General features: G+C 44.0%; 1 protein-coding gene across 2 annotated transcripts in view; it reads right to left on the minus strand.

The window, feature by feature from the left end:
• ccdc88c (coiled-coil and HOOK domain protein 88C) overlaps nucleotides 1-26,288 on the minus strand; it is an 84,031-nt gene that overhangs the window by 43,699 nt on the left and 14,044 nt on the right. For both annotated transcript variants that reach the window (XR_016488681.1, XM_021574068.3), the window contains exon 4: nucleotides 8,417-8,486. Coding sequence is in view for 1 of the 2 variants with exons in the window: in XM_021574068.3 (XP_021429743.3) it covers nucleotides 8,417-8,486 (70 nt within the window). In the remaining variant the exon portion in view is untranslated. The remainder of the gene's footprint in view (nucleotides 1-8,416; nucleotides 8,487-26,288) is intronic.

Here is a 26,288-nt window from a genome sequence, read left to right on the forward strand (position 1 = left end):
TTTTTATTTAAAAAAAATTTACCTTCATTTAACCAAGGTAAGTCCGTTAAGAACAAATCCTTATTTTCAATGACGGCCTTGTTCAGGGGCAGAACGACAGATTTTTACCTTGTTTGCTCGGGGATTCGATCTTGCAACCTCTCGGTTTCTAGTCCAACACTAACCACTAGGCTACCTGCCGCCCCAACGTACAACGCCCTATTAGCCAACGTACAACCAATGGCAAATAAAATCGACTTACTACGATCACGTATATCCTACCAACGGGACATTAAAAACTAACATCTTATGTGTCACCAATTCGTGGCTGAACGACAACATGGGTTAAGCTTTTTCGGCAAGATAGAACAGCGGCCTCTGGTAAGACCAGGGTTGGCGGTCTATGAATATTTGTAAACAACAGCTGGTGCATGAAATCTAAGGAAGTCTCAATGTTTTGTATCTCATGATACGCTGTAGACCACACTATTTACCAAGAGCATTTTCATCTATATTCTTCGTAGCTGTCTATTTACTACCACAAACCGATGCTGGCACTAAGACAGCACTCAATGAGCGGTATAAGGCCATAAGCAAGAAAACTCTCATCCAGGAGGCGGCGCTCCTAGTGGCCGGTGACTAACGCCGGGAAACGTAAATCAGTTTACCGAATTTCTACCAGTACTTTACATGTGCAACCAGAGGAAGATATATATATATTTTTTTATAAAATTTTAACATTTAAAAAGCTCTAGACCACCTTTACTCCACACACAGAGACTCATGCAAAGCTCTCCCTCGCACTCCATTTGGCAAATCTGACAATTATATCCTCCCGATTCCTGCTTACAAGCAAAAACTAAAGCAAGAAGCACCAGCGACTCGGTCAATAAGAAAGTGGTCAGATGAAGCAGATGCTTGGCTACAGAACTGTTTTGCTAGCACAGATTGGAAAATGTTCCTGGATTATTCTGATGGCATTGAGGAGTACACCACATCAGTCACTGACTTCATCAATAAGTGCAAAGATGTCACCGTACGTACAAACCCCAACCAGATGGATTACCAGGACGTGTGCTCCGAGCATGCGCTGACCAACTGGCAAATGTCTTCACTGACATTTTCAACCTGTCCCGACGGAGTCTGTAATACCAACATGTTTCAAGCAGACCACCATAGTCTTTTTGGGCACAGGGACTAAGGTAACCTGCCTAAATGACTACCGACCCATAGCACTCATGTCTATGGCCATGAAATGCTTTGAAAGGCTGGTCATGGCTCACATCAACACCATTACCCAGAAACCCTATTCCCACTCCAATTTGCATACCACCCCAACAGATCCACAGATGATGCAATCTATTGTACTCCACACTGCTCTTTCCCACCTGGACACAAGGAACACCTATGCAATAATGCTATTCATTGACTACAGCTCAGCGTTCAACACCATTGTGCCCTCAAAGCTCATCATGAAGCTAAGGACCCTGGGACTAAACACCTCCCAATGCTACTGGATCCTGGACTTCCTGACGGGCCACCCTCAGGTGGTAAGGCTAGGCAACAACACATCTGCCACGCTGATCCTCAAAACAAGGGCCCCTCAGGGGTGCGTACCCCTGTACTCCCTGTTCACTCATGACTGCATTGCCAGGCACGACTCCAACACCATCATCAAGTCTGCCAATGTCTGATCACCGACGAGACAGCCTGTAGGGAGGTCGGGGACCTGGCCGTGTGGTACCAGGATAACAACCTCTCCCTCAAAGACAAAGGAAATGATTGTGGACTACAGGAAAAGGAGGACCGCCCCCATTCTCATCGAAAGGGCTGTAGCGGAGCAGGTTGAGAGCTTCAAGTTCCTTGGCCTCCACATCACTAACCATCATGGTCCAAACACACTAAGAAAGTCCTGAAGCGGGAAAGACAAAGCCTATTCCTCCTCAGGAGACTCGGCATGGGTCCTCAGATCCTCAAAAGGTTTTACAGCTGCACCGTCGAGAGCATCCTGACAGGTTGTATCACTGCCTGGTATAGCAACTGCTCGGACTCTGACAGAAAGGCTCTAGAGGGTAGTGCATATGGCCCAGTACATCACTGTGGTTAAGCTTCCTGCCATCCAGGACCTCTATACCAGACGGTGTCAGAGGAAGGCCCTAAAAATTGTCAGACTCCAGCTACCCTAGTCATAGACTGTTCTCTCTGCTACCGCACGGCAACCGGTATCCGGAGCACCAAGTTTAGGTCCAAAAGGCAGCTTCTACTCCCAAGCCATAAGACTCCGGAACAGTTAATCAAAGGGCTACCCAGACCCTACTTTTACACTACTGCTAATCTATGCATAGTCTCTTTAACTCTACCTTCATGTACATATTACCTCGACTAACCGGTGCCCCCTTGTAACCGGTTTGAAATGGCTAGCTAGTTAGCGGGGTGCGCGCTAATAACATTTAAAAATCAGTGACATCACTTGCGGAGTCCTTGAAGTAGTTGTTTCCCTTGCTCTGTAAGGGCCGCAGCTTTTGTGGAGCGATAGGTAACGATGCTTCAAGGGTGACTGTTGATGTGTGCAGAGGGTCCCTGGTTTGAGCCCAGGTAGGGGCGAGGAGAGGGAAGGAAGAAACTGTTACACCCACACATTGACTCTGTACCGGTACCCCCTGTATATAGCCTCGCTACTGTTATTTTACTGCTGCTGTTTAATTATTTGTTGCTTTGTCATTTTTTACTTTACACCTATTTTTCTCAAAACTTCTTTAAAGCATTGTTGGTTAAGGGCTTGTAAGTAAGCATTTCACTGTGAGGTCTACACCTGTTGTATTCAGTGCATGTGACAAATAAAATATTATTTGATTTACTTAACAAAAAGGCACATCTGAATTAGGTGGTCCAGGCAAGTCATTGCACAAGTGAGTGAGTGGGTGGAGGGGGGCTTTCCTCTTTTGTTCTCTATTTGCTCCTCAAGCAAGGGGGGGGCCAATGACCTCACGGAATCCGATCAGACCAACTCCTTGAATGCCCTACTCCTTCAAGTTGTGTATGGCGCTTTTCAACAGTACAAGCAAAAACATCTATGGGAGGACATCTTGAAATTAAGACATTTTTGTTTGATTTTTTTGCGATATACAGTGCCTTTAGAAAGAATTCATACCCCTCGACTTATTCAACATTGTTGTTACAGCCTCAATTCAAAATGGATTAAATACATCCCACCCATCACCCCATAATGACAAAGTGAAAACATGTTTAGAGAAATGTTTACAAATGTATTTAAAATGAAAGAGAAATATCAAACCGACATAAGTATTCACACCCCTGAGTCAATACATGTTAGAATCCCATTTTGCATCACTTATAGCTGTGAGCCTGCCTGGGTAAGTCTCAGAGCTTTGCACACCTGGATTGTACAATATTTGCAGATTCTTTTCAAAATTCTTCAAGCACTGTCAAGTTGGTGGTTGATCATTGCTAAACAGCCATTTTCAAGTCTTGTAATTTATTTTAAAGCCAATTTAAGTCAAGACTAACTAGACATGGGAACATTCAATTAGAAAACCTACCAGGTCTTTGTGGTTGAATCTGTGTTTGAAATTCACTGCTCGACTGAGGGACCTGACGGATAAACATGTGTGTGTGGTACAGATGAGGTAGTCATTCAAAAATCATGTTAAAACACTATTATTGCACACCGAGTCCATGCAACATAAGCATATTTTTACTCCTACACGTATTTAGGCTTGCCATAACAAAGGGGTTTAATACTTAGAGTCAAGATATTTCAGCTTTTCATTTAATACATTTTTAACATAATTCCACTTTGACATTATGGGGTATTGTGTGTAGGCCTGTGGCACAAAAGCTCAATTTAATACATTTTTAATTCAGGCTGTAACACATTTGCAAAAGTTAAGGGGTGTGAATACTTTCTGAAGGCACTGTATAGCCAATTGACTTTTCAGCTGGCCTATCTAGTGGTAAGGGAAGACCCCCATGAAATGAATGGCTACTTATTGGCATTGGGCGAACCATATACACAATTGCAAACACCAATCAAATGGACGGCAGTTGATCAAAAACATACTGCAAGCGGAACATGGCAAATGCCAGGGGTCACAATCCAAAAATCCCAAACGGGGTGAGCGCGCTCCACTGTAGGATTTCATATGGGAAATGGTCAAAGTCAGGACTCAATCAAGGGTGAAATTTTCAAAATCTCATTTTTTTCAAAATTGTAAACCCTCATATCAAGTGTGTTTTGTACCATTTTACGAAATGTCTTTAGGTCAATTATACATATGTAGTAACCATATGGACATACATTTGTCTTATTATATTGAGTTTGCCCAAAAGGCCTTTGTTTTGTCCATTTGCCATATATGCTCAAAGGACGTTAGCCAGAGCCCAAAAGTCAGTGAACCATGTCCAAATGGTGTATGTATGAGATTTTTGTATATTATATATGTACTAAATCAGGCTGTTATGTCCATTTGCCATATATGATCATAGGAAGTCAGCTTTCGAACAGTGAACCATGTGCAAATGGCATATATAAAATGTTGAGATGGCCTATATACTGACCAAATGATATACATCACTATGTTAAGCCCTGAATCAACCTAGAAGATCTATTTGATCACAGGAAGGCAGAATTTCTCATTGGTGATGATTCAGCATGTCCATTTCGTAACGGGGACATTGGCAACTTGCAGAAGAGCATGTTCACATTCACAATTCCAGTGGGTCAGATGTTTACATACACTAAGTTGACTGTGCCTTTAAACAGCTCAGAAAATTCCAGAAAATGATGCCATGGCTTTAGAAGCTTCTGATAGGCTAATTGACATCATTTGAGTCAACTGGAGGTGTACCTGTGGATGTATTTCAAGGCCTACCTTCAAACTCAGTACCTCTTTGCATGACTTCATGGGAAAATCAAAATAAATCATCCAAGACCTCAGAATAAATAAATAGGAGCCCTCCACAAGTCTGGTTCATCCTTGGGAGCAATTTCCAAATGGTTGAAGGTACCACGTTAATCTGTACAAACAATAGTACGCAAGTATGAACACCATGGGACCACTTAGCCGTCATACGCTCAGGAAGGAGACGCGTTCTGTTTCCTAGAGATGAACGTACTTGGTGTGAAAAAGTACAAATCAATCCCAGAACAGCAGCAAAGGACCTTGTGAAGATGCTGGAGGAAACAGGTACAAAGGTATCTATATCGACAGTAAAACGAGTCCTATATCAACAAAACCTGAAAGGCCACTCAGCAAGGAAGAAGACACTGCTCCAAAACCCCCATAAAAAAGACAGACTACGGTTTGCAACTGCACATGGAGAAATGTCCTCCTGTCTGATGAAACAAAAATAGAACTGTTTGGCCATAATGACCATCGTTATGTTTGGAGGAAAAAGAGGGAGGCTTACAAGCCGATGAACAACATCCCAACCGTAAAACGGGAGTGGCAGCATCATGCTGTGGGTGTGCTTTGCTGCAGGAGGGACTGGTGCACTTCACAAAATAGATGGCATCATGAGGTAGGAACATGATGTGGATATATTGAAGCAACATCCCAAGACATCAGTCAGGAAGTTAAAGCTTGGTCGCAAATGGGTCTTCCAAATGGACAATGACCCCAAGCATACTTCCAAAGTTGTGGCAAAATGGCTTAAGGACAACAAAGTCAAGGTATTGGAGTGGCCATCACAAAGCCATGACCTCAATCCCATAGAAAATGTGTGGGCAGAACAGAAAAATCGTGTGCGACCAAGGAGGCCTACCAACCTGACTCAGTTACACCAGCTCGGTCAGGAGGAATGGGCCAAAATTCACCCAACTTCTTGTGGGAAGCTTGTGGAAGGCTACCCAAAACATTTGACCCAAGTTAAACAATTTAAAGGCAATCCTACCAAATACTAATTGAGTGTATGTAAACTTCTGACCCACTGTGAATGTGAGGAAAGAAAGAAAAACTGAAATACATCACTCCACTATTATTCTGACATTTCACATTCTTAAAATAAAGTGGTGATCCTATCTGACCTAAGACAGGGATTTTTTACAAGGATTAAATGTCAGGATTGTGAAAAACTGAGTTTAAATATATTTGGCTACGGTGTATGTAAACTTCCAACTTCAACTGTATTTTTCCTTACACCGTAGGTTTATATACTTTGACGTGAAGCGGTCAAATTAGCACTGTATTACTCTTTTCAATATTTAATCCCACAAAATGTGCATGTTTCTGGGCTAAAAGTACATTTGGCCACCTCTGTGCTCACAGAGTTGCGTTTGAAGTTGTTTCTGTTTACGAGAAACGGCCATGTCCATTTGGTGAGGAAATGTCCATTTACCATATACAGCCAGCTGGTGGAATTTTCCAGAAGAGCAGAATTATTATTTTTTATTACAATTTGATATTGCTGAAACCAATTGTCCAGGAAAGTTTTTTTTTTTTTACTTCCCGGAACACCGGGCCCAGGGGGACGACCTGAGGCCTTCTGCCTATTTTAATAACACTCGCAGAAGTCCAGTAAGGGACCGTCCATTTGCAATATGAAGGTCCTCAATCATAAGGGAAATGACACAAGCGTCATCCCAATAAATGTCAACCTGCCAGGCAGGCAGCAAATCCCAAGTGACAGTTTTGTGGACCTCTCCCATCCCCCCAGTTCTTACACCAGTGGGCTGGAAGATCTCCCATCACTGATGGTTAGGAGCCATCAGTTAGTGGGTCAATCATTAAAATCTGCCACAGCTCAGGATTGGGTTTGGGTGTTTTTGTGGATGTAGCAAGCCCTTCCTTTTTAAAAGACGCATATGATTGTAAAAAACTAATTTACCATGTTGTTTTGTGCAGGGTTTGTCTGGGATCAGCTGTGTGTGTGTGTGTGTGTGTGTGTGCGTGTGTCCCCTTGGGCCTGGATGGGACTTCAAAAAAGCTTGATCAACACTCTGGGGAAAGGGCAACACGGTTGCCACGGAGACCCTGTCTGCACCCAGCTCTGCCCTTATTCCATTGAGACCAACTAAAAAGACAAAAGAGGTACACAGGGCAGGCAGTGGTATAACCCTGAGAGGAGCTTTTCACTGTTTCTAATCTACACTTAACATAGCTTTTCCGTGACTTACTAACTTCCTGAGGTCATTCCATACAAAGATAACGCATCAATCTACACAATAATATTAACACATACCCCATTAACCAATATTGAGATTCAGTTCACATACCAAGGCTGACTTACAGCTAAAGCCTCCCAACAACTCCACCACTCAATGTTAGATCACTATTGTCCTTGATTGCTAAACACGTTTTCATACGGAACCAATCAAGAGGCCTAGATCTAGATAACTTGGCTCCCGGCAGGAAAAATAAAAAAAACAACCCACATGGGTGCTGATAAGTTATTTGTGTGTCTGACAGACAGTTGCAGGAACCAACATGCAAAACAAGTGTGCGAGCGGCATGGTAGTGGCCCAACCCATGAAAGGCCTAGCCACCGGGAGGAGAAGGAACAACAATGTCTGGCGGTGAAGCTGAACACTTCAAACATGACGTCATTATCCTAAAGATACTCTACTCTCACGCCAGCCGTTACAAAAGCCATAGAAATAACTGGTCTGGTGTTCCTTTTATTCATTCATGCATACAGTAGCGCACTGCAAGTACATGCATGAACTACATACAGTATGTGTGTGAACTACATACAGTATGTGTTAACTAGCTTTATGGAGTCATCTAGCGAGGTAGAGTTTCAAAAAAGTCATAAGGGACAGAGACGGCATGAACCACACTAGCTAGATTTAAACTCTCATGACAGTAGTGTACACAATATACGGTTCTGGGTTCAGAGATTAAAATTAGATGAGGAAACAAAAACAACTCTTCCTTCTCATAAAAGATTAGTTGGTCCCATCAAGGCTCAATATACCATCGTAGCCTTAGGTGAACTATCCTCAGCTATATCTGTATCTTGCGGACAGCAGGCCTCTATCTGACCTTTCCACACCACTATATAAGGTCTGACTGTCTCCATAGCCACATCTAGCCATATCAGGTCTATCCTGGCGAGGTTGTCGACACCAGACCGGAGAGCCCACACACTCAGCACTCTCCATGGCCTGATTAGCCTCCTACAGATAGAAGGGCTACAACATACTTTTCCTGCCTTTCCCACTTCCTGACTGACCCCAGTAAAAGGCCACAACATGTGCATCCTTTCCACCCCAACACGCCCTCATACAGTACAGTATCTGGACCGAGATTACAAGGGAATACTTAAAGGCATTTGTAAGCACTTATTGTGAGTGTGAACAATAGATGGGAACCCCTACCTTAAATATTGCACTAGCCAGCTGGCCAACTGGATTTAGAGGCATAGCTACCTGAGGATTGTTGTGAGTTTGTGAACAAGAGAATGAGCACCACAGTACCTGAGAGGGGGTCCTTCGCAATGGTCAGCACATTAGGCAGGGTCATCAGGATGAGCTGCTGGAGACTGTCCTGAAACCACAGAGGAGAACATACCGGATTAAGTAAGAGCAGGACCAGCAGAAGGAAAACATTGCAGCAGAAGTCCTGTATTGACTTGTAACGCAGTGCAGGGGTTAACTAGGCTAACTAATAAAGCCACAGACTCCAGCTAGAACAGAACAGGAAGCTTCCACCGGCATGAATTTGAAGGGTGAAGTCACTAACAGAGCTTGAACAGGGACCCACAGCAAGGTGGGAAAGGGAAACGTATTAAACACAGACAGGAAATATTGATGGAAAGAAGGACCATTTTCAGTTTGTAGAGAACACGTTTGGGGAGGAGGGGAGTTCATACAGTAACCAATGCAGTGCCCAGCTGTAACAATCTCCTAGTGAGAGAGAATATGGGCAGGGTTGTAATAACACACACAAAAATAAATAAAAAAAAGTCACAGAACGGTACATGTTGGGAATCAGGAAGGAACACAATCGCATACATACATGTACGTACTGTTTGTTCTCTCGTTTGTCACACTCACATGGGTAACAAATTAAATGCTCAATGTCGGTCTGTGTGAGAATGGACCAGAAGAACAATGGACACCTTGGTAACAAGCTATAACACATCACACAGACACAGTAAACCAGACCCAACACGTCCAAATGACCTTAGCTCCTCGTTCAAACACACACCTACATAGAAAACATTACACCCACACAACTTAACACGGGTAGGTCACCTGTAATGGTTATAGCCGTAAACCCCAGGCACGTGCTTCAAACAACTCATTGTAGGAAAGTGAACAACTTGACTCTTGTTGGAGAATTTAACTGAAGTCTGCTTGAGGTCTTCAGGTAATACTGCAGGATATGTAAAATGGGAAAACTGAAAGATTAGGGTCAGGTTAGCCTCATTGTGAGAGAGAAAAAGAGTGAGAGCGATAGCAAGAGAGCATTGGCACAGAAGTTACTATGACATCTTTACTCCTTTTCTTTCCCATACAGGTTTCACTGGACTCGAGGCATTAGAATAGACCGGCCTGGGGGAGAATCAAAGGGCCTGCCGCCACTACAAGGGAGGGGCCTTCTGTGTAGAGGGGCTGGATGGTGGTGGTGTGGGGTAATGACCACTTTCACTCTCCCTCCCTTCTATTGCAGCAGACCCTTGGCAGAGGCCCCAGCCTAGCTACAGCTCTATTGTCAGGTAAAAACCGTTGGGCATTCTATTTGTTACCCATGTCATCCTGAGAAACCTCTAACACAAAAAACACCCCCCACTTCTGTTTCAAATGCACTGAACTAGAAACCCAGAGCACAAGATCGGTTAAGAAACAGCCGAACAGAGCAGAGTCTAACTGCCTGCTAGGCTCCTCATCTTACACTAGCAGCAGCTCAGTGAAAATGTCACCAGGTGTTGCTTGTCCTTAGTTCCCTTGGTAGTCCATAAATTCCATGGCGCAAATATATAAACATAGATACATAACATAGATCCAGACATGAAACAATTGTTCTATTCCTTGATTAGCCAGATTTTTACATTATTTTAAAATTAAGTTATGCTCGGCATGGCTTTGAGTTGCTGTGGTAGTTTGTTCCACTCAACCTTGCCAGTATTTAAAAAAAGGTGATCTTACCAGATACTCTACAGATAGCCAGACTAGCTGTTTAAAATGCTCGACCTTCGATGAGTACAATGAGGGAGTTAAGTACAGTTTCCACCAGCTTGTTTTGGCTGGTCTGTAACTTATTTTTTTAGCCGTTTAGGGATGCCGGTGAACCATGTTAGTATCACTTTGATTATGCGTGCACTAGCGCACCTGCCAGAGTCTTTAGGCTGTCACCATCAAGATATTTTGAGGTCCGAGATAGAAATGCCAGTGTCACCAGTCAAGTACCCATTCAATTAACACCCAAGGTAGCTGACCGAGGTAGCTGACTGAGGCTTTTCGTGTAACCACTGAGTTGCCCACGCGGACACTAAAACCAGGGGACCTTCAAGCTTCTCTCTGGATTCTGTTTTTTCCAATATGCAGCGAAAGGTTTTCTGAAAGTAATTTACTGATATTGGATAACTCTGCACTAAGGATATTTTCCACTGAGGCTTTGTTCTTTTGGGATACCAGTAGAGCAGAGTCATCTGCATACAAAATCAATTACGAGAGCAGGCTGATTTCATATCGTTAACGTGTGTATCTTCATGCTCCTTGACCTTAGTCCTGCATTCGACACCAATTCGAGCCCAACATTCTTTTGGGGGGATTGGAAACCACATTTGATTTACGCAGACGAGTTCAGATCTGATCTGTCAGAAATATATCAGTTAGTCTCTGTGGATTATTCGGTGTTCCTCAAGGTTCCCTTCTAAGACCACTACTGTTCTCCATCTTACCGCTTGGTAATGTCATTCGGAAACACAATGTCAACATTCACCGCTATGCAGATGACACACAAGCAGTGCATTTTGATCAAACATGGTGAAGCCCCAAAATTGCCTACCCTGTGTTCCAGACATAAGGAAGTGGATGGCAGCAAATGTTTAAAAGTAAAACTCAAACAAAACAGTGACGCTAGTTCTAGGTCCCGAGAAACAAAGATCTGCTGTCACACCTGACAATGAATCTCAATGGTTGTACAGTCATCTCTAATAAAACTGAAGGACCTAGGCATTAGTCTGGACCCTGATCTCCCTTTTGACAAACAAAAAATATTAAAATCTTTAACATTACAAAAATCAAACTTTTTTTTTTTTTTAAAGCTAATCCATTATTTTGTGACATCAAGATTAGATAACTGGCTACCCAGACAAGGCACTCAAACTTCAGCTAGTGCTCAATATGGCTGCTAGAATCTTGACTAGAACCCCAAAATGTTATCATATTACTCCAGCGCTAGCCACTACACTGGCTTCCTGTTAACAAGGCTAGGGCTGATTAAGGTTTTACTGCTAAAGTATAAATTATGGACTTGCTCCTACCCATCTCACCAATTTGGTTCTGCAGTACATAGCTACACGTACGTTATGGTCACAAGACACAGGCCTCGTTATTGTTCCTAGAATTTCTAAGCAAACAGCTGGAGGCAGAGATTTGGACTAGAGGTACATTTTTATGGAATGGTCTGCCGATCCACGTGAGAGATGCAGACTCAGTCTCAACCTTTAAGTCTTTACTGAAGACATCTCTTCAGTAGGTCCTATGATTGAGTGTAGTCTGGCCCAGGGGTGTGAAGGTGAATGGCAAGGCACTGGAGTGGCGAAACACCTTTGCTGTCTCTGCCTGGCCAGCTCCCCTCTCCCTACTGGGATTCTCTGCCTCTAACCCCATTACGGGGGCTCAGTCATTGGCCTGCCCTTCCTGTCCTCAGGCTCATGTAGTGGGGGAGATCTACGTGGGCTATACTCAGCCTCATCTCAGGGTAGTAAGTTAGTGGTCTGTTGATATCCCTTTAGTGGTGTGGAGAAAGTGATTTGGCAAAGTGGTTGGGTTTTTATCTTGCCTGGTTGGCCCTGTCCGGGGCTAACATTGGACAGGGCCACAGTGTTCCCCGATCTCCCGTCTCAGTATCTATGCTGCAAGTCTATATGCCGGGGGGCTAGAATCAGTCTGTCATATCTGGTGCAATTCTCATGTCTTGTCTGTCCTGTGTAATCTTAGGTACTCTCCCATCTCTCACTTCCCCTCTTCCCCCCTCCCGGAGGATCTGAGCCCTAGGACCATGCCTCAGAACAACATGGCCTGATGACTCCTGGCTGTTCCTGTCCCCAGTCCATCTGGTTGTGCTGCCGATCCAGTTTCTGCTGTTTTGCCTGCAGCTATGGAACCCTGAACTGTTCACCGATCGTGCTACCTTGTCATGCTGCTGATCCAGTTTCCGCGGTTTTGCCTGCAGCTATGGAACCCTAACCTGTTCATCAGTCGTGCTACCTTCTCGTGCTGCTGTTCCAGTTTCTGGTGTTTTGCCTGCGGCTATGGAACACTAACCTGTTCACAGGTTGTGCTATCTTGTCCAGGACCTGCTGTTCTGACCCCCTCACTTGCACTCTCTCTCTTGCGCCTCCCCTAATAAAGTATGTTAAAAACAATAGATGCGTCAGTGGAGTGGGACTTTCTAAAACCGGACCAAGACAAGAATATTAGTCTTGCTCTATTCATAAATGACTTTTTCCAGCACTTTAGACAGCACACTCAAAATAGACACATCTATAGTTGCCCTTGTTGGTGTTTCTGCTCTTCTTGTGGATAGGGATCACTCTAGCATGTTTCGTAACTGTGGGAACTCTACCTTGCTCAATAAAGATGTTGATTAAATAAGACTTTACTACTTCTCTGTTATTAACAGATGCTTGGGTTTGGGGGCAACATTAGTAAATAAGCATGGTGCATCTGGACTGGAGCCTCTTATGGCCATAAAAACACAAGACTGTCTGACTAGAGGGCCCCATATGTCTGTTATTCTGTTACACCTCATCAATATTCAAGCAGGCTTACGTTCTATCCGTCACACACCCCCAGGCCTTTTTATAAAACACCTCGTAATTGTATGGCTACTTAAAATAGATCAATTTAGGGAAGCAACACCATTAAACAATGTCCCATTACAATATTAGTATAATATGGCTAGCACTGGGGCTTTGAAGAGGTGTTACAGGGTGTTACAGGCTCAAGCCATCATGTTTCAGCAGGCAGGTGATCATCGAGAGGAACCTGAGTGAGAATGGCAGCTCTGAGACCTGCTGCCTACCGGTTTACCCTCTGGAGGACAGGCCAGTGAGGACACTAACAGTAGCTGCAGGTGTTGGCTATGATGCATAGCTAAATAGAGTTTCCTAGCTATCTCTGTCTACGACCCAAATGGCACCATATTCCCTTTACAGTGCACTACTTTTGACGAGGCTCTGGTCAAATGTAGCGCACTATAAAGAGAATAGGGTATCATTTAGGGTATCATGTTTGCCTGGTCAACTCCTGCTGTCAGCTAGTTGAAATCTCAATCAGCATAAGAGAAACCAAACCAGTGTAAATTAAACATGACAACAGCCAGGCAGATGGTGCCTTCAAGGCTCTAACTAGACCTTATTGGAGATATTTGCCTTGTTTTTCCAGTACTGGGTCATAATCATTAGGCACAAATAAAAAATATATATAATTGAAATGACAAATAGGGAGAGAGACTACCTGGACTTACATATATTTTCAGGTTTACCGTTTAAAAAAAGTGATGGAGATGCTATGGTAGGCCCAACTGAACACAAAGCTGGTTTATCAGCCATGTTAGTGGAAAACAGGCTGGGACACACTAACAAAAAGAGGTCTGGTTTACATTATTGATAAGTGCAGATCGATTTCAGCCTGCGGGAACAGGTGAGGTCATGTTCAGGTACTGGAGTCAAATCTCTCCTCTCCTACCCTCTCTCCATTACCCACCCAACAATGATAACTCCTTCAGTACAATAACGAAAATAGTTTTTGGCTGACCTCATCCCTTCGTGTGCGCAGGTGTGTATTGTGCAATAGGTAGACGTGTCCCTTGACAACAGCCCTCTCCTCCACTGTAAAATCTACCTTTGTTTAAAACAGGGAAGTGGGGAGGAGAAAGAAAAGGACTTCATGATCATCTACAGCTCAGTAACATTATGGAACCATCATTGGGAGGAATGGCTTTGAAGATGTGTTGGGAGGGTCAAAGAAAGATTTGGGGTAAAACAATAAATAAATAATTTTTTAAAATCTATGCCCGGGCCCCATTTCCTGTTCCTCTTTTGCTATGTAGAACAATACAGAGCTCTGCAATCTAGGATATCCATAGGCCACATGTTTGTTTGTTTTTCTGGACCTTTGGCTTGATGGTGCTTCTACACTTGCATTGCTTGCTGTTTAGGGTTTTAGACTGGGTTTCTGTACAGCACTTTGCGATATCAGCTGATGTAAGAAGGGCTTTATACATAAATGTGATGGTTATTTGGAGACCGATTAACCTGTTCACATTAAGCTGATGAAGGAGCTGTAAACCAAGTGTTTCAAATTCTACATCATTAGGAGTGAGACGAGTCAGCAAGTGAAAGCAAGCACAAGTGAAAGGTTGAGACAAAAGCAGAGGAAAAGAGCTTCAGCCTCCTCTCCTCCTCCCCAACCAACCAAGATCAAGGAGACAGCAGAGGCAGGCTAGGTAGCTCCGCACCAGTGCTGGGCTCGACACAGTAACGTCAGTCAGAGAATGTTCCCCCAGGCCTCTCCCCCTCAGCACAGACAGCCCATAAGAACAGCAGGACTCCTGCATCCATCCACTTTGCCAGGGCTGCTTCAAAGCACCACATACAGTCGAAGTCGGAAGTTTACATACAACTTAGCCGAATACATTTAAACTCAGTTTTTCACAATTCCTGACATTTAATCCTAGTAAAACATTCCCTGACTTAGGATCACCACTATTTTAAGAATGTGAAATGTCAGAATAATAGTAGAGTGATTTATTTCAGCTTTTATTTCATCACATTCCCAGTGGGTCAGAAGTTTACATTCAATCAATTAGTATTTGGTAGGATTGCCTTTAAATTGTTTAACTTGGGCCAAACGTTAAAGGTAGCCTTCCACAAGCTTCCCACAAGTTGTTGGGTGAATTTTGGCCCATTCCTCCTGACAGAGCTGGTGTAACAGTCAGGTTTGTAGGCTGCCCACACATTTTCTATAGGATTGAGGTCAGGGCTTTGTGATGGCCACTCCAATACCTTGACTGTGTTGTCCTTAAGCCATTTTGCCACAACGTTGGTAGTATGCTTGGGGCCATTGTCCATTTGGAAGAACAATTTACAAACAAGCTTTAGCTTCCTGACTGATGTCTTGAGATGTTGCTTCAATATATCCACATACTTTTTCTACCTCATGATGCCATCTATTTTGGGAAGTGCACCAGTCCCTCCTGCAGCAAAGCACCCCCACAACATGATGCTGCCACCCCCACAACATGATGCTGCCACCCCCATGCTTCACGGTTGGGATGGTGTTCTTCGGCTTGCAAGCCTCCCCCTTTTTCCTCCAAACATAACGATGGTCACACAGTTCTATTTTTTTTTATCAGACCAGACAACATTTCTCCAAAAAGTATGATCTTTGTCCCCATGTGCAGTTGCAAACCGTAGGCTGCCTTTTTTTTTTTTAATGGAGGTTTTGGAGCAGTGGCTTCTTTCTTGCTGAGCGGACTTTCAGGTTGTCGATATAGGACTCTTTTTGTGGATATAGATACTTTTGTACCCGTTGCCTCCACCATCATCACATGCTCCTTTGTTGCTGTTCTGGGATTGATTTGCACTTTTCGCACCCCAAGTACGTTCATCTCTAGGAGACAGAACGCATCTCCTTCCTGAGCAGAATGACGGCTAAGTGGTACCATGGTGTTTATAATTGCGTACTATTGTTTGTACAGATGAACATGGTACCTTCAGGCGTTTGGAAATTGCTCCCAAGGATGAACCAGACTTGTGGAGGTCTACAATTTTTTTTCCTGAGGTCTTGGCTGATTTCCCATGATGTCAAGCAAAGAGGCACAGAGTTTGAAGGTAGGCCTTGAAATACATTCACAGGTACACCTCCAATTGACTCAAATGATGTCAATTAGCCTATCAGAAGCTTCTAAAGCTTGACATCATTTTCTGGGATTTTCCAAACTGTTTAAAAGGCACAGTCAACTTAGTGTATGTAAACTTCTGACCCACTGGAATTGTGACAGTAAATTAAGTGAAATATTCTGTCTGAAAACAATTGTTGGAAAAATTACTTGTGTCATGCACAAAGTAGATGTTCTAACCGACTTCCCAAAACTATAGTTTGTTAACAAGACATTTGTGGAGTGGTTGAAAAACCAGTTTTAAATGACTCCAACCTAAGTGTATGTAAACTGACTAACTGTACATAATGTGTGTACTGTGTAACTGGTAGAAAGCAGAGGCAATCTCAACGAAGAGACATTTAGGTATAGCACTTAAAATAAAGAAATTCCCTTCCCCCATTATATTCCAATCTACTGTATTTTAGTTGTACACCGTAAACAATGTATTGTATTTTATTTGTACACTAAACAATGGGCTGTATAGACAGAGCTCCATGACCAGGTTACTATAAGAGGAAGGGACCACACCCAAAACAGTTTTCCTGAGGAGAAGACAACACTAGTCTATAAACAGTGCTGCTGCTGCTTGCTGCTGTGTTAGGGAAACAGTACAAGAGCTTCATACTTACTATGGTGAGGCCGCACAAGCACATTATAAACTCAGCAAAAAAATAAACATCCTCTCACTGTCAACTGCATTTATTTTCAGCAAACTTAATGTGTAAATATTTGTATGAACATAAGATTCAACAGACAAACTGAACAAATTCCACAGGCATGTGACTAAACAGAAATGGAATAATGTGTCACTGCGAGCACGATCAGCTGTCCGTCCTGTCTCCCTGTAGCGTTGTCTTAAGCGTCTCACAGTACGGACATTGCAATTTATTGCCCAGGCCACATCTGCAGTCCTCATGCCTCCTTGCAGCATGCCTAAGGCATATTCACACAGATGAGCATGGACCCTGGGCATCTTTCTTTTGGCATTTTTCCAGTCAGTAGAAAGGCCTCTTTAGTGTCCTAAGTTTTCATAACTGTGACCTTAATTGCCTACCGTCTAATCTGTTAGTGTCTTAACGACCGTTCCAGAGGTGCATGTTGATTGTTTATGGTTCATTGAAAAGGAATGGGAAACAGTATTTAAAAACACTTTACAGTGAAGATCTGAAGTTATTTGGATTTTTACAAATGATCTTTGATACAGGGTCCTGAAAAGGGGACGTTTCTTTTAGGTGTATGCTAGCAGCTAACTGGTAATGTTGTGCACCAGAACTCTGCAATAGCCTAGGGACACAATCAACTAGCTGGAGTCCGTCGAGGATGTCACAACTAGGAACAGTCTGGCAGTGTGACAAATCAACACCCTGCACCCAACTGCTGCCACCTGCCACCCTACCTACCTAAACAAAAAGCAAAATAACTGAAGATATTACCAGGCGGCACCGGAAACAGATTAGGACCTGCCTCCGTCACAGGGTACACACAGGCTCTCTTGGTTGTTTTTGTCACATTACAGTGAATAAAAAAATAAATTAAAAAAAAGCATTTTTCAAAGGCCCAGGTCCTTCAATATCATTCAGATGTACTTTTAAAGGATGTGTAATAGTGTATAAAAAAGGTGAAGTAATGTGTATGCCATTTCCATACCAAATAAAGAATGCTATGTCAATCTTTTTTTCATCTCAATTTTGGTGAGTGGATGTGCAGTAAAAATCCCAGAGAGTGGATCAAGTCATTGTTGAATATTACAGCCTGGTGAGTGAGAATTTCATCATGTACCAGCAACCCATTTAAAAAAGCGCACACCCTATGCCCCCCTTGGTCTGACCACTGACCCAGGCTATGATCAATAACACAGCTAAGCACACTTGTGTGTGTGTGTATGTATGTACGCACACGTGAGAGAGAAACAACTTGTCAATTAAATTCCCACAATGTACACAGCCCATCTCCCTTGCTAATTGACCCCCTGCACCATATTCCCTGTGGGGAAGACAGCCTTCCTCACAGCACTGACTACACATCTGTAAGCACTCATATCTATACATTTTAACATCATTCTGTGAATGCTTCTGAAATAACACAGAAAGCTTCTCTCTGCACTGATGATTGCATCAGCCGAGCTTCAGTGGCTGCAATCAGAGCTTCAGAATTCTAATCACAGGGTGGTGAATTATTTCTCACCTGGGCGTCTAGTCTACAGTTAAGTCACTAACCACAGAGTATCACATACACTTTGTAAAACCATACAGGCGGAGAGATGGGAAATAACTGTCCGTGCAGATACTGTACAGAAAACAGACAACAGAGTGATTAGTTGAAAAGATAAAGGGGCTAAAATAAGAAGGAACAGAGCTGGTATAGAACTTATTCAACACTGGATTAAACAAACGCTCAAACTTGACAGAGTGAGTAAATAGGGTACCTAGTCTTCCCAGCCTCCCAGACACATGACAGCAACAAACACTAGGCTGACTGGGAGGTTCGCTGCTGTTCACATTTCAAAGACTTTTCTCTGTAACAAATGAATGAGAACTCATAAACATAAAAATATTATTTTAGGCTGTCTGCCATATTTCATAGCCCAGACTGCATTAAGGCTTCTTGCCAAAAGACCTGGGACAAGGACACCCCAGTTGAAAAGAAAGACACAAAGAATAAGACTGAAGCAATGTCCGAGACCCCACACTTGATAAATCCCACTGTGTGCGTCTCTCTCAGAGCCAATACACCCACCTACTAACTCCGCAACAGCAGGCTGGAAAGAGGCATTCCTGCCACCATGATAACCCTGCCCCCCACTCCTCCTCTTCTTTATTGACTGAGTACAATGACACCTCCCCTGAACTCCCCTACCCCCTCCCCCAGCGTCCATTGAGGGGACGCAGTCTTGTGGAACCCTCCCCAGCTGTTCCATTCTCCTCTGCTGAGTGTGCTGTGAAGGTCTGAGGGCCAGAGCTGGTTGACATGATCCTGTCCCTATGAGTGGAGAGTGTAGCGGTCTGGGTGTTGGTGTGATAAGGCATGGTTTGACCGGGATGGGGTGACTTGATGACCAAGCCCCTATGGGGTACAAGCAGGGCTGGAGCTGATGCTAGTCTAGTGCCTTTACAGAGTACAGTACACCTGTCTCTACAGCCTAGGGCAACCTGGCTGCTGGAAACCAGTCAGTGCCTGCATCGTTGCTTCTATAGCCCAGTGGCAGCAGATCCCTGAAACTATGAACAGAGGAAGCCAAGTCACCCCTCCATGGGGTGTATGACCCTGATTTTGTTGCTCTAATGTTTGGGCCCAGTGCCACAGAGGACAGGTTGGCAGCAAATGTTGTGTTAAAGTAAAACAGATACCTATCAAAATACAGTTAACAAACACAGTCATGGCAGAAATGGCCCATATGGCAATTAAATGCAGACAGACATTGCCCACATGCTTTCCAGCCAAAACAGTTCGAGCAAATATTATGACATCATTTTGTGACATTTTTGACTTTGGTAAGGGTTTTCTCAGCTCTTCGGGCAAACAAAAAATGTTCTTAAGGCAAGCCGAAATCAGTAGCCAAAGTTCACACCCCTTCGTCGGAGATTGGTCAGCAGTAGGGATTCTTCGACTCGTTATCATGCACATTCTTTGGAGAAATACTGCATCAAACATCTTAGATGAAAAATTGTGCGACTAAGATCTCCGACAAAACATCAAAATTAATGACAGAACTCAAGTTCAGATCAATTGGGACTACTTTGAGGAAGTATGCTCTCAGATAGACTAGACTAAACTTCTTTTCTCGCTTTGAGGACAATACAGTGCCACTGACACGGCCCGCTACCAAAACCTGCAGGCTCTCCTTCACTTCAGCCAACGTGAGCAAAACATTTAAACGTGTTAACCCTCGCAAGGCTGCAGGCCCAGACGGCATCCCCAGACGCATCCTCAGAGTATACGTAGACCAGCTGGCTGGTGTGTTTACGGACATATTCAATCAATACTTATCCCAGTCTACTGTTCCCACATGCTTCAAGAGGGCCACCATTGTTCCTGTTCCCAAGACAGCTAAGGTAACTGAGCTAAACGACTACTACCCCGTAGCACTCACTTCCGTCATCATGAAGTGCTTTGAGAGACTAGTCAAGGACAATATCACCTCCACCCTACCTGACGCCCTAGACCCACTCCAATTTGCTTACCGCCCCAGACGACACAATCGCTACCACACTGCACACTGCCCTAACCCATCTGGACAAGAGGAATACCTACGTGAGAATGCTGTTCATCAACAACAGCTCAGCATTTAACACCATAGTACCCTCCAAACTCGTCATCAAGCTGGAGAACCAGGGTATCGACCCCGGCTGGTGCAAATGGGTACTGGACTTCCTGACGGGGCGACCCCAGGTGGTGAGGGTAGTAACATCTCCACTCCGCTGATCCTTAACACTGGGGACCCACAAGGGTGCGTTCTGAGCCCTCTCCTGTACTCCCAGTTCACCCACGACTGCGTGGCCATGCACGCCTCCAACTCAATCATCAAGTTCGCAGACGACACTACAGTGGTAGGCTTGATTACCAACAATGCTGAGATTGCCTACAGGGAGGAGGTGAGGGCCCTCGGCGTGTGGTGTCAGGAAAATAACCTCACACAACGTCAACAAAACAAAGGAGATGATTGTGGACTTCAGGAAACAACAGAGGGAGCACCCCCCTATCCACATCGAAGGGACAGTAGTGGAGAGGGTAGTAAGTTAAGTTCCTCGGCGTACACATCACGGACAAACTGAATTGGTCCACCCACACAGACAGCGTTGTCAAGAAGGAGCAGCAGCGTCTCTTCAACCTCAGGAGGCTAAAGAAATTTGGCTTGTCACCAAAAGCGCTCACAAACTTCTACAGAAGCACAGTCGGGCTGTATCACCTACCCACCCACACACTGTACTCTATACCATCTTGCCTATGCCGTTCTGTACCATCACTCATATCTTTATGTAAATATTCTTTATCCCTTTACACTTGTGTATAAGGTAGTAGAATTGTTAGGTTAGATTACTCGTTGGTTATTACTGAATTGTTGGAACTAGAAGCACAAGCATTTCGCTACACTCGCATTAACATCTGTTAACCATGTGAAAGTGACAAATAGAATTTGATTTGAAGCAGTCTACAGCGTCTCAAATTTTTTCAAGCGAAGGTCTTTCAAGGGTGTGTGTGAGCACACGCGTTCGGTTTGGCTAGCCACCAGCTGAACGGAAGCATGCTAACGCCTTTAGTAATCTGAAATCAATACCAAAAACAGAAAACCCACACACACTGGCTGCCTGTGGCCTGAAATAACTCAGTCAATCAGGATGTGGACTGGATCTAGACTAGAGAGGGTTCGCCACAGTCAGACCTGGGGTTCTTCATACATTTCAGATCAGCCATAACTATCTAGATTAGAGAGGGTACATCAGGTCTCAGACCGCTCTTGGGGCCTCCTTACTGAGGCCATCACGAATAAATCATATTAGTGTTTTAGAGACACACTGTTGCACAGTGGGTAAATAAAAAAGTAAATTTTAAAAAAAGAAAACGTCCTCTCACTGTCAACTGCATTTATTTATTTTACTGCATTTATTTATTTTATAAACTTAACATGTGTAAATATTTGTACGGACATTTAACAAACTGAACAAGTTCCACAGACATGTGACAAACAGATATGGAATTGTGTGTCCCTGAACAAAGGGGGGTTAATTCCCGGACACTTCTGGGGGGAATGGCCTGCAATGACAACAAGCTCAGTCTGATGATGCTGTGACACACCGCCCCAGACCATGACGGACCCTCCATCTCCAAATTGATCCCCCTCCAGTGTACAGGCCTCGGTGTAATGCTCATTCCTTCGACGATAAACGCGAATCCGACCATCACTCCTGGCGAGACAAAACCGCGACTCGTCAGTGAAGAGCACTTTTTGCCAGTCCTGTCTGGTCCAGCGACGGTGGGTTCGTGCCCATAGGCGACGTTGTTGCGGGTGATGTCTGGTGAGGATCTGCCTTACAACAGGCCTACAAGCCCTCAGTCCAGCCTCTCTCAGCCTATTGCGGACAGTCTGAGCACTGATGGTGGGATTGTGCATTCCTGGGCTAACTCGGGCAGTTGTTGGTGCCGCCATCCTGTACCTGTCCCGCAGGTGATGTTCGGCTGTACGGATCCTGTGCCGGTGTTGTTACACGTGAATGCAAGAAGTGACACAATTTCCCTTTTTAAAAGAAATTCATGTTAGCAGGCAATATTAACAAAATATGCAGGTTTAAAAATATATACTTATGTATGGATTTTAAGAAAGGCCTTGATGTTTATGGTTAGGTACACATTGGTGCAACGACAGTGCTTTGTTCGCAAATGCGCTTGTTAAATCACCTGTTTGGCGAAGTAGGCTGTGATTCAATGACAAATAAACAGGCACCACATCGATTATATGCAACGCAGGACAAGCAACAACCTGTTACAGGTAGACGTCCCGCAACAACCGGTGAAATTGCAGAGCGCGAAATTCAGATTCAATTATTACAAATATTTAACTTTCATAAAAATCACAAAATTACACCAAATTAAAGCTAAACTTCTTGTTAAAGAATTTCAAAAAGGCTTTACGGCGAAAGCAAACCATGTGATTATCTGAGGACAGCATCCCACCATACAATATGAAAATCATATTTCAACCAAGCAGGTGCAACATGAAAGTCAGAAATAACGGATATAATTAATGCCTTACCTTTTAAGATCTTCTGTTGGCACTCCAATATGTCCCAGAAACATCACAAATGGTCCTTTTGTTCGATAAACTCCTTTTTATATCCCCAAAATGTCCATTTATTTGGCGTGTTTGATTCAGAAAAACACCGGTTCTAACTCACCCAATTTGACTACAAATGATCTAATAAGTTACCTGTAAACTTGGTCCGAACATTTCAAACAACTTTCCTAATCCATCCTTAGGTATAACGTAAATAACATAAATGTAAATAATCACATTTAAGACTGTGTTCAATAGCTGATAAAAATCAACGTGGAGCGCATGACCTGGAGCGCGCACCAAACAAAAGAGCTTGACACTCATTCTGAACCTCTTCATTTCTCAAAGGAAAAACATAAACCAATTTCTAAAGACTGTTCACATCTAGTGGAAGTCATAGGAATTGCAACCAGGTGCAGATTCCTATAATAAACCAATAGAAAACAGCCCTCAACATTTTTTCCCCTGGATTGGCCCTCGGAGTTTCGCATGCCAAATTGTATTTTATTTTACTTTACCTCTATTTAACTAGGCAAATTCTTATTTTCAATGGTGGCCTAGGAACAGTGGGTTAACTGCCTGTTCAGGGGCAGAACAGATTTGTACCTTGTCAGCTCGGGGGTTTGAACTTGAAACCTTCCGGTTACTAGTCCAACGCTCTAACCACTAGGCTACCCTGCCGCCCCATTAAGATGTTATACTCAGACATAATTTTAACAGTTTTAGAAACTTGAGTGTTTTCTGTCCAAATCTACCAAATTATATGCATATCCTAGCTTCTGGGCCTGAGTAGCAGGTAGTTTACTTTGGGCACGCTTTTCATCTGGATGTGAAAATACTGCCCCCTATCCCAAAGAGGATAAACTAGCAATATCATCAACCATGTGTAGTTAACTAGTGACTATGTTAAGATTTTTTTTATTTTTATATAAGATAAGTTTAATGTTAGCGAGCACCTTACCTTGGCTCCTTGCTGCACTTGCATAACAGGTAGTCAGCCTGCCACACAGTCTCCGTGTGGAGTGCAATTTAATCTGCCATAATCGGTGTCCAGAAATGCAGATTACCGATTGTTATGAAAACTTTAAAATCGGCCCTAATTTTTTTTTTAAATTGTTGACCGATTAATCGGAATGGCCCTCTACGCACTACCCTCTTTAGAGCCTTGCGGTTGGACACCGAGCAGTTGCCAAACCAAGCAGTGATGCAGCCAGTAAAGATGCTCTCAATGGTACAGCTGTAGAACTTTGAGGATCTGAGGGCCCATGCCAAATCTTTGCCTCCTGAAGGGGGGGCTGCCCAATCTACAGACAGACCCAAGTCAAGAACCATCTGCTTAATGCCTTTGCAAGCTAGACTAGGCTGCATTCAAAAGATGTATGCCTGTGCCATATATGGGTCCATTTGCAGGGTGATAGGAGCATCACACATACACCAAACTACACAAAGCACAGTTCCTGGATAGAAGGTACTTGAGGCATAATATAGCAGGACCTGAGAGCTGACTGACAACACAGTTCTCCTGTAACACATCTGAGACTGAAGGAGTCATGTTACAGTGAGGTGGGGGTGAGGTGGAGTGCCCTGATTCTCCACTGTTGTGCTCTCTTAACAACTGTCTTGGTGTGTTTGGATCATTATTGGTCCTTAGCGATGTGGACACCAAGGAACATGAAGCTCTCGACCTGCTCCACTACAGCCCTGTTGATGTGAATGGCCCTCAGTTTCCTGTGGCCTGCGATAAGCTCATTTGTCTTGCCCACATTGAGGGAGATGTTGTCCTGGCACCACACTGCCAGGTCTAGTTGGTGATCAGGCCCACCATCGTCGTGTCATCAGCAAAGTTGGTGTTGGAGTCGTGCGCAGCCACGCAGTCGTGGGTAAACAGGGAGTACTGGAGGGAACAAGCACACATCCCTGAGGGGCCTCTGTGTTGAGGGTCAGTGTAAACAAGGGTCAGCCTTTCCTCTGCTCATAAGCCACTGAACCACAGGGCAACCACCACATACAGGTAAACGACATGCAGGCCAAAGGTCAGAATGGCCAAAACACTAGGACTGGGAATGGTGCTCCTCATCTAGGGCACAGGCATCAGAGAGAGAATGTCAAGAGTTCAAAATTAAATAAGTCAGAGGCCTTGTTTTTGTTTCCCATGGCAGCGGTCTCGGGAGGGGGTTTCCTGTACTGGGGGGTGGGGAGCCACACACATCCAGGCTTCAGAGGTAACAACAAAAGAGAAAATACTTGGACAGGGAGAGTGAGAGCGTGCTACATAGGAAACAAGTGTGCTACGTAGGAAACGAGTGTGCTAGGTAGGAAAAGGAATAGGATGAAAGGAGAGATGAGAACATAAAAGAAAGGAGAATGGGAATGCCTGTGGCTCTTGTGCTGGTCTCTAGAGCTTTACAGCTGAATACCATAGCCAACAGTGAACCTTGAAGAAACTGAACACCTCTGAGAAAAGAGGAGCACCAGGAGGCCAAATCAAAGTACCCCAGCCTCAGCTGCAATGCAGTGCAAGAGACTCCACACTGCCCAAACTACAGACAGACCCAAGTCAAAAACCATCTGCTTAATGCCTTTGCAAGCTAGACTAGGCTGCATTCAAAAGATGTATGCCTGTGGCATTTATAGGTCCAATTGCATGGTGATAGGAGCGTCACACATACAAACTACACAAAGCACAGGTGCTGGAGAGAAGGTACTTGCGGCATAATACAGCAGGACCTGAGAGCTGAGTCCTGACTGACAACACAGTTCTCCTGTAACACATTTGAGACTGAAGGAGTCATGTTACAGTGAGGTGGGGGTGGGGTGGAGTGCCCTGTCTCTCCAGACAATAGCCGGGGTGTCGTGTCGTCCCCCCCCCCCCATGTCCCCGTTTTGGTGGGGCGCTTTATGGTGCAGCGCACAGATATTGTTATTTGGGAGCTAATCTAATTTGGGGAGAGTATATAAGGGGGGAGCCGGGGGATGCAGACACAGAGATGATCCCTGTGAGTGAATAGGGGCCCTGCCTGCTGTCTCTGATCTACAGTGTGTAGTACTGTGTTTGGGGCTCAATGGGATGGATGCGAGTCATCATAATATCGTCACGTCCGTCTCCCATTCCTGGATGAAATTGGGGCACTGCCAGAACAGTCTGGGTGGCTTAAGCAAGCAAATATGAGACATGCTTTAGGTTTAGACTGAAAACCAGGCTAAGCTGGTATATGTATTAAACCAGTATTAGATTTGGCAGTTATTGTTAATCCTGGTTGGGATGCCACCAGGAGTACCCCATCCCTTGTGACACGCAGAAATAGTCTCACCACATTCGTTCTACAAACACACACACAAAAAGGCTGGTCTTTTCACTTGTAAACTGGTGTTTTAAACATATTATCAATCCTTAAGGTACAAAACTCAAATATTTTATAACAGCATAGGGTCCAGATGAAAGGTAAGGAAAGAAGACTTAT

The sequence above is a fragment of the Oncorhynchus mykiss genome, chromosome 19 (genome assembly GCF_057628025.1).
Source record: "Oncorhynchus mykiss isolate SJ-2025 chromosome 19, ASM5762802v1, whole genome shotgun sequence".
Taxonomy (NCBI): domain Eukaryota; kingdom Metazoa; phylum Chordata; class Actinopteri; order Salmoniformes; family Salmonidae; genus Oncorhynchus; species Oncorhynchus mykiss.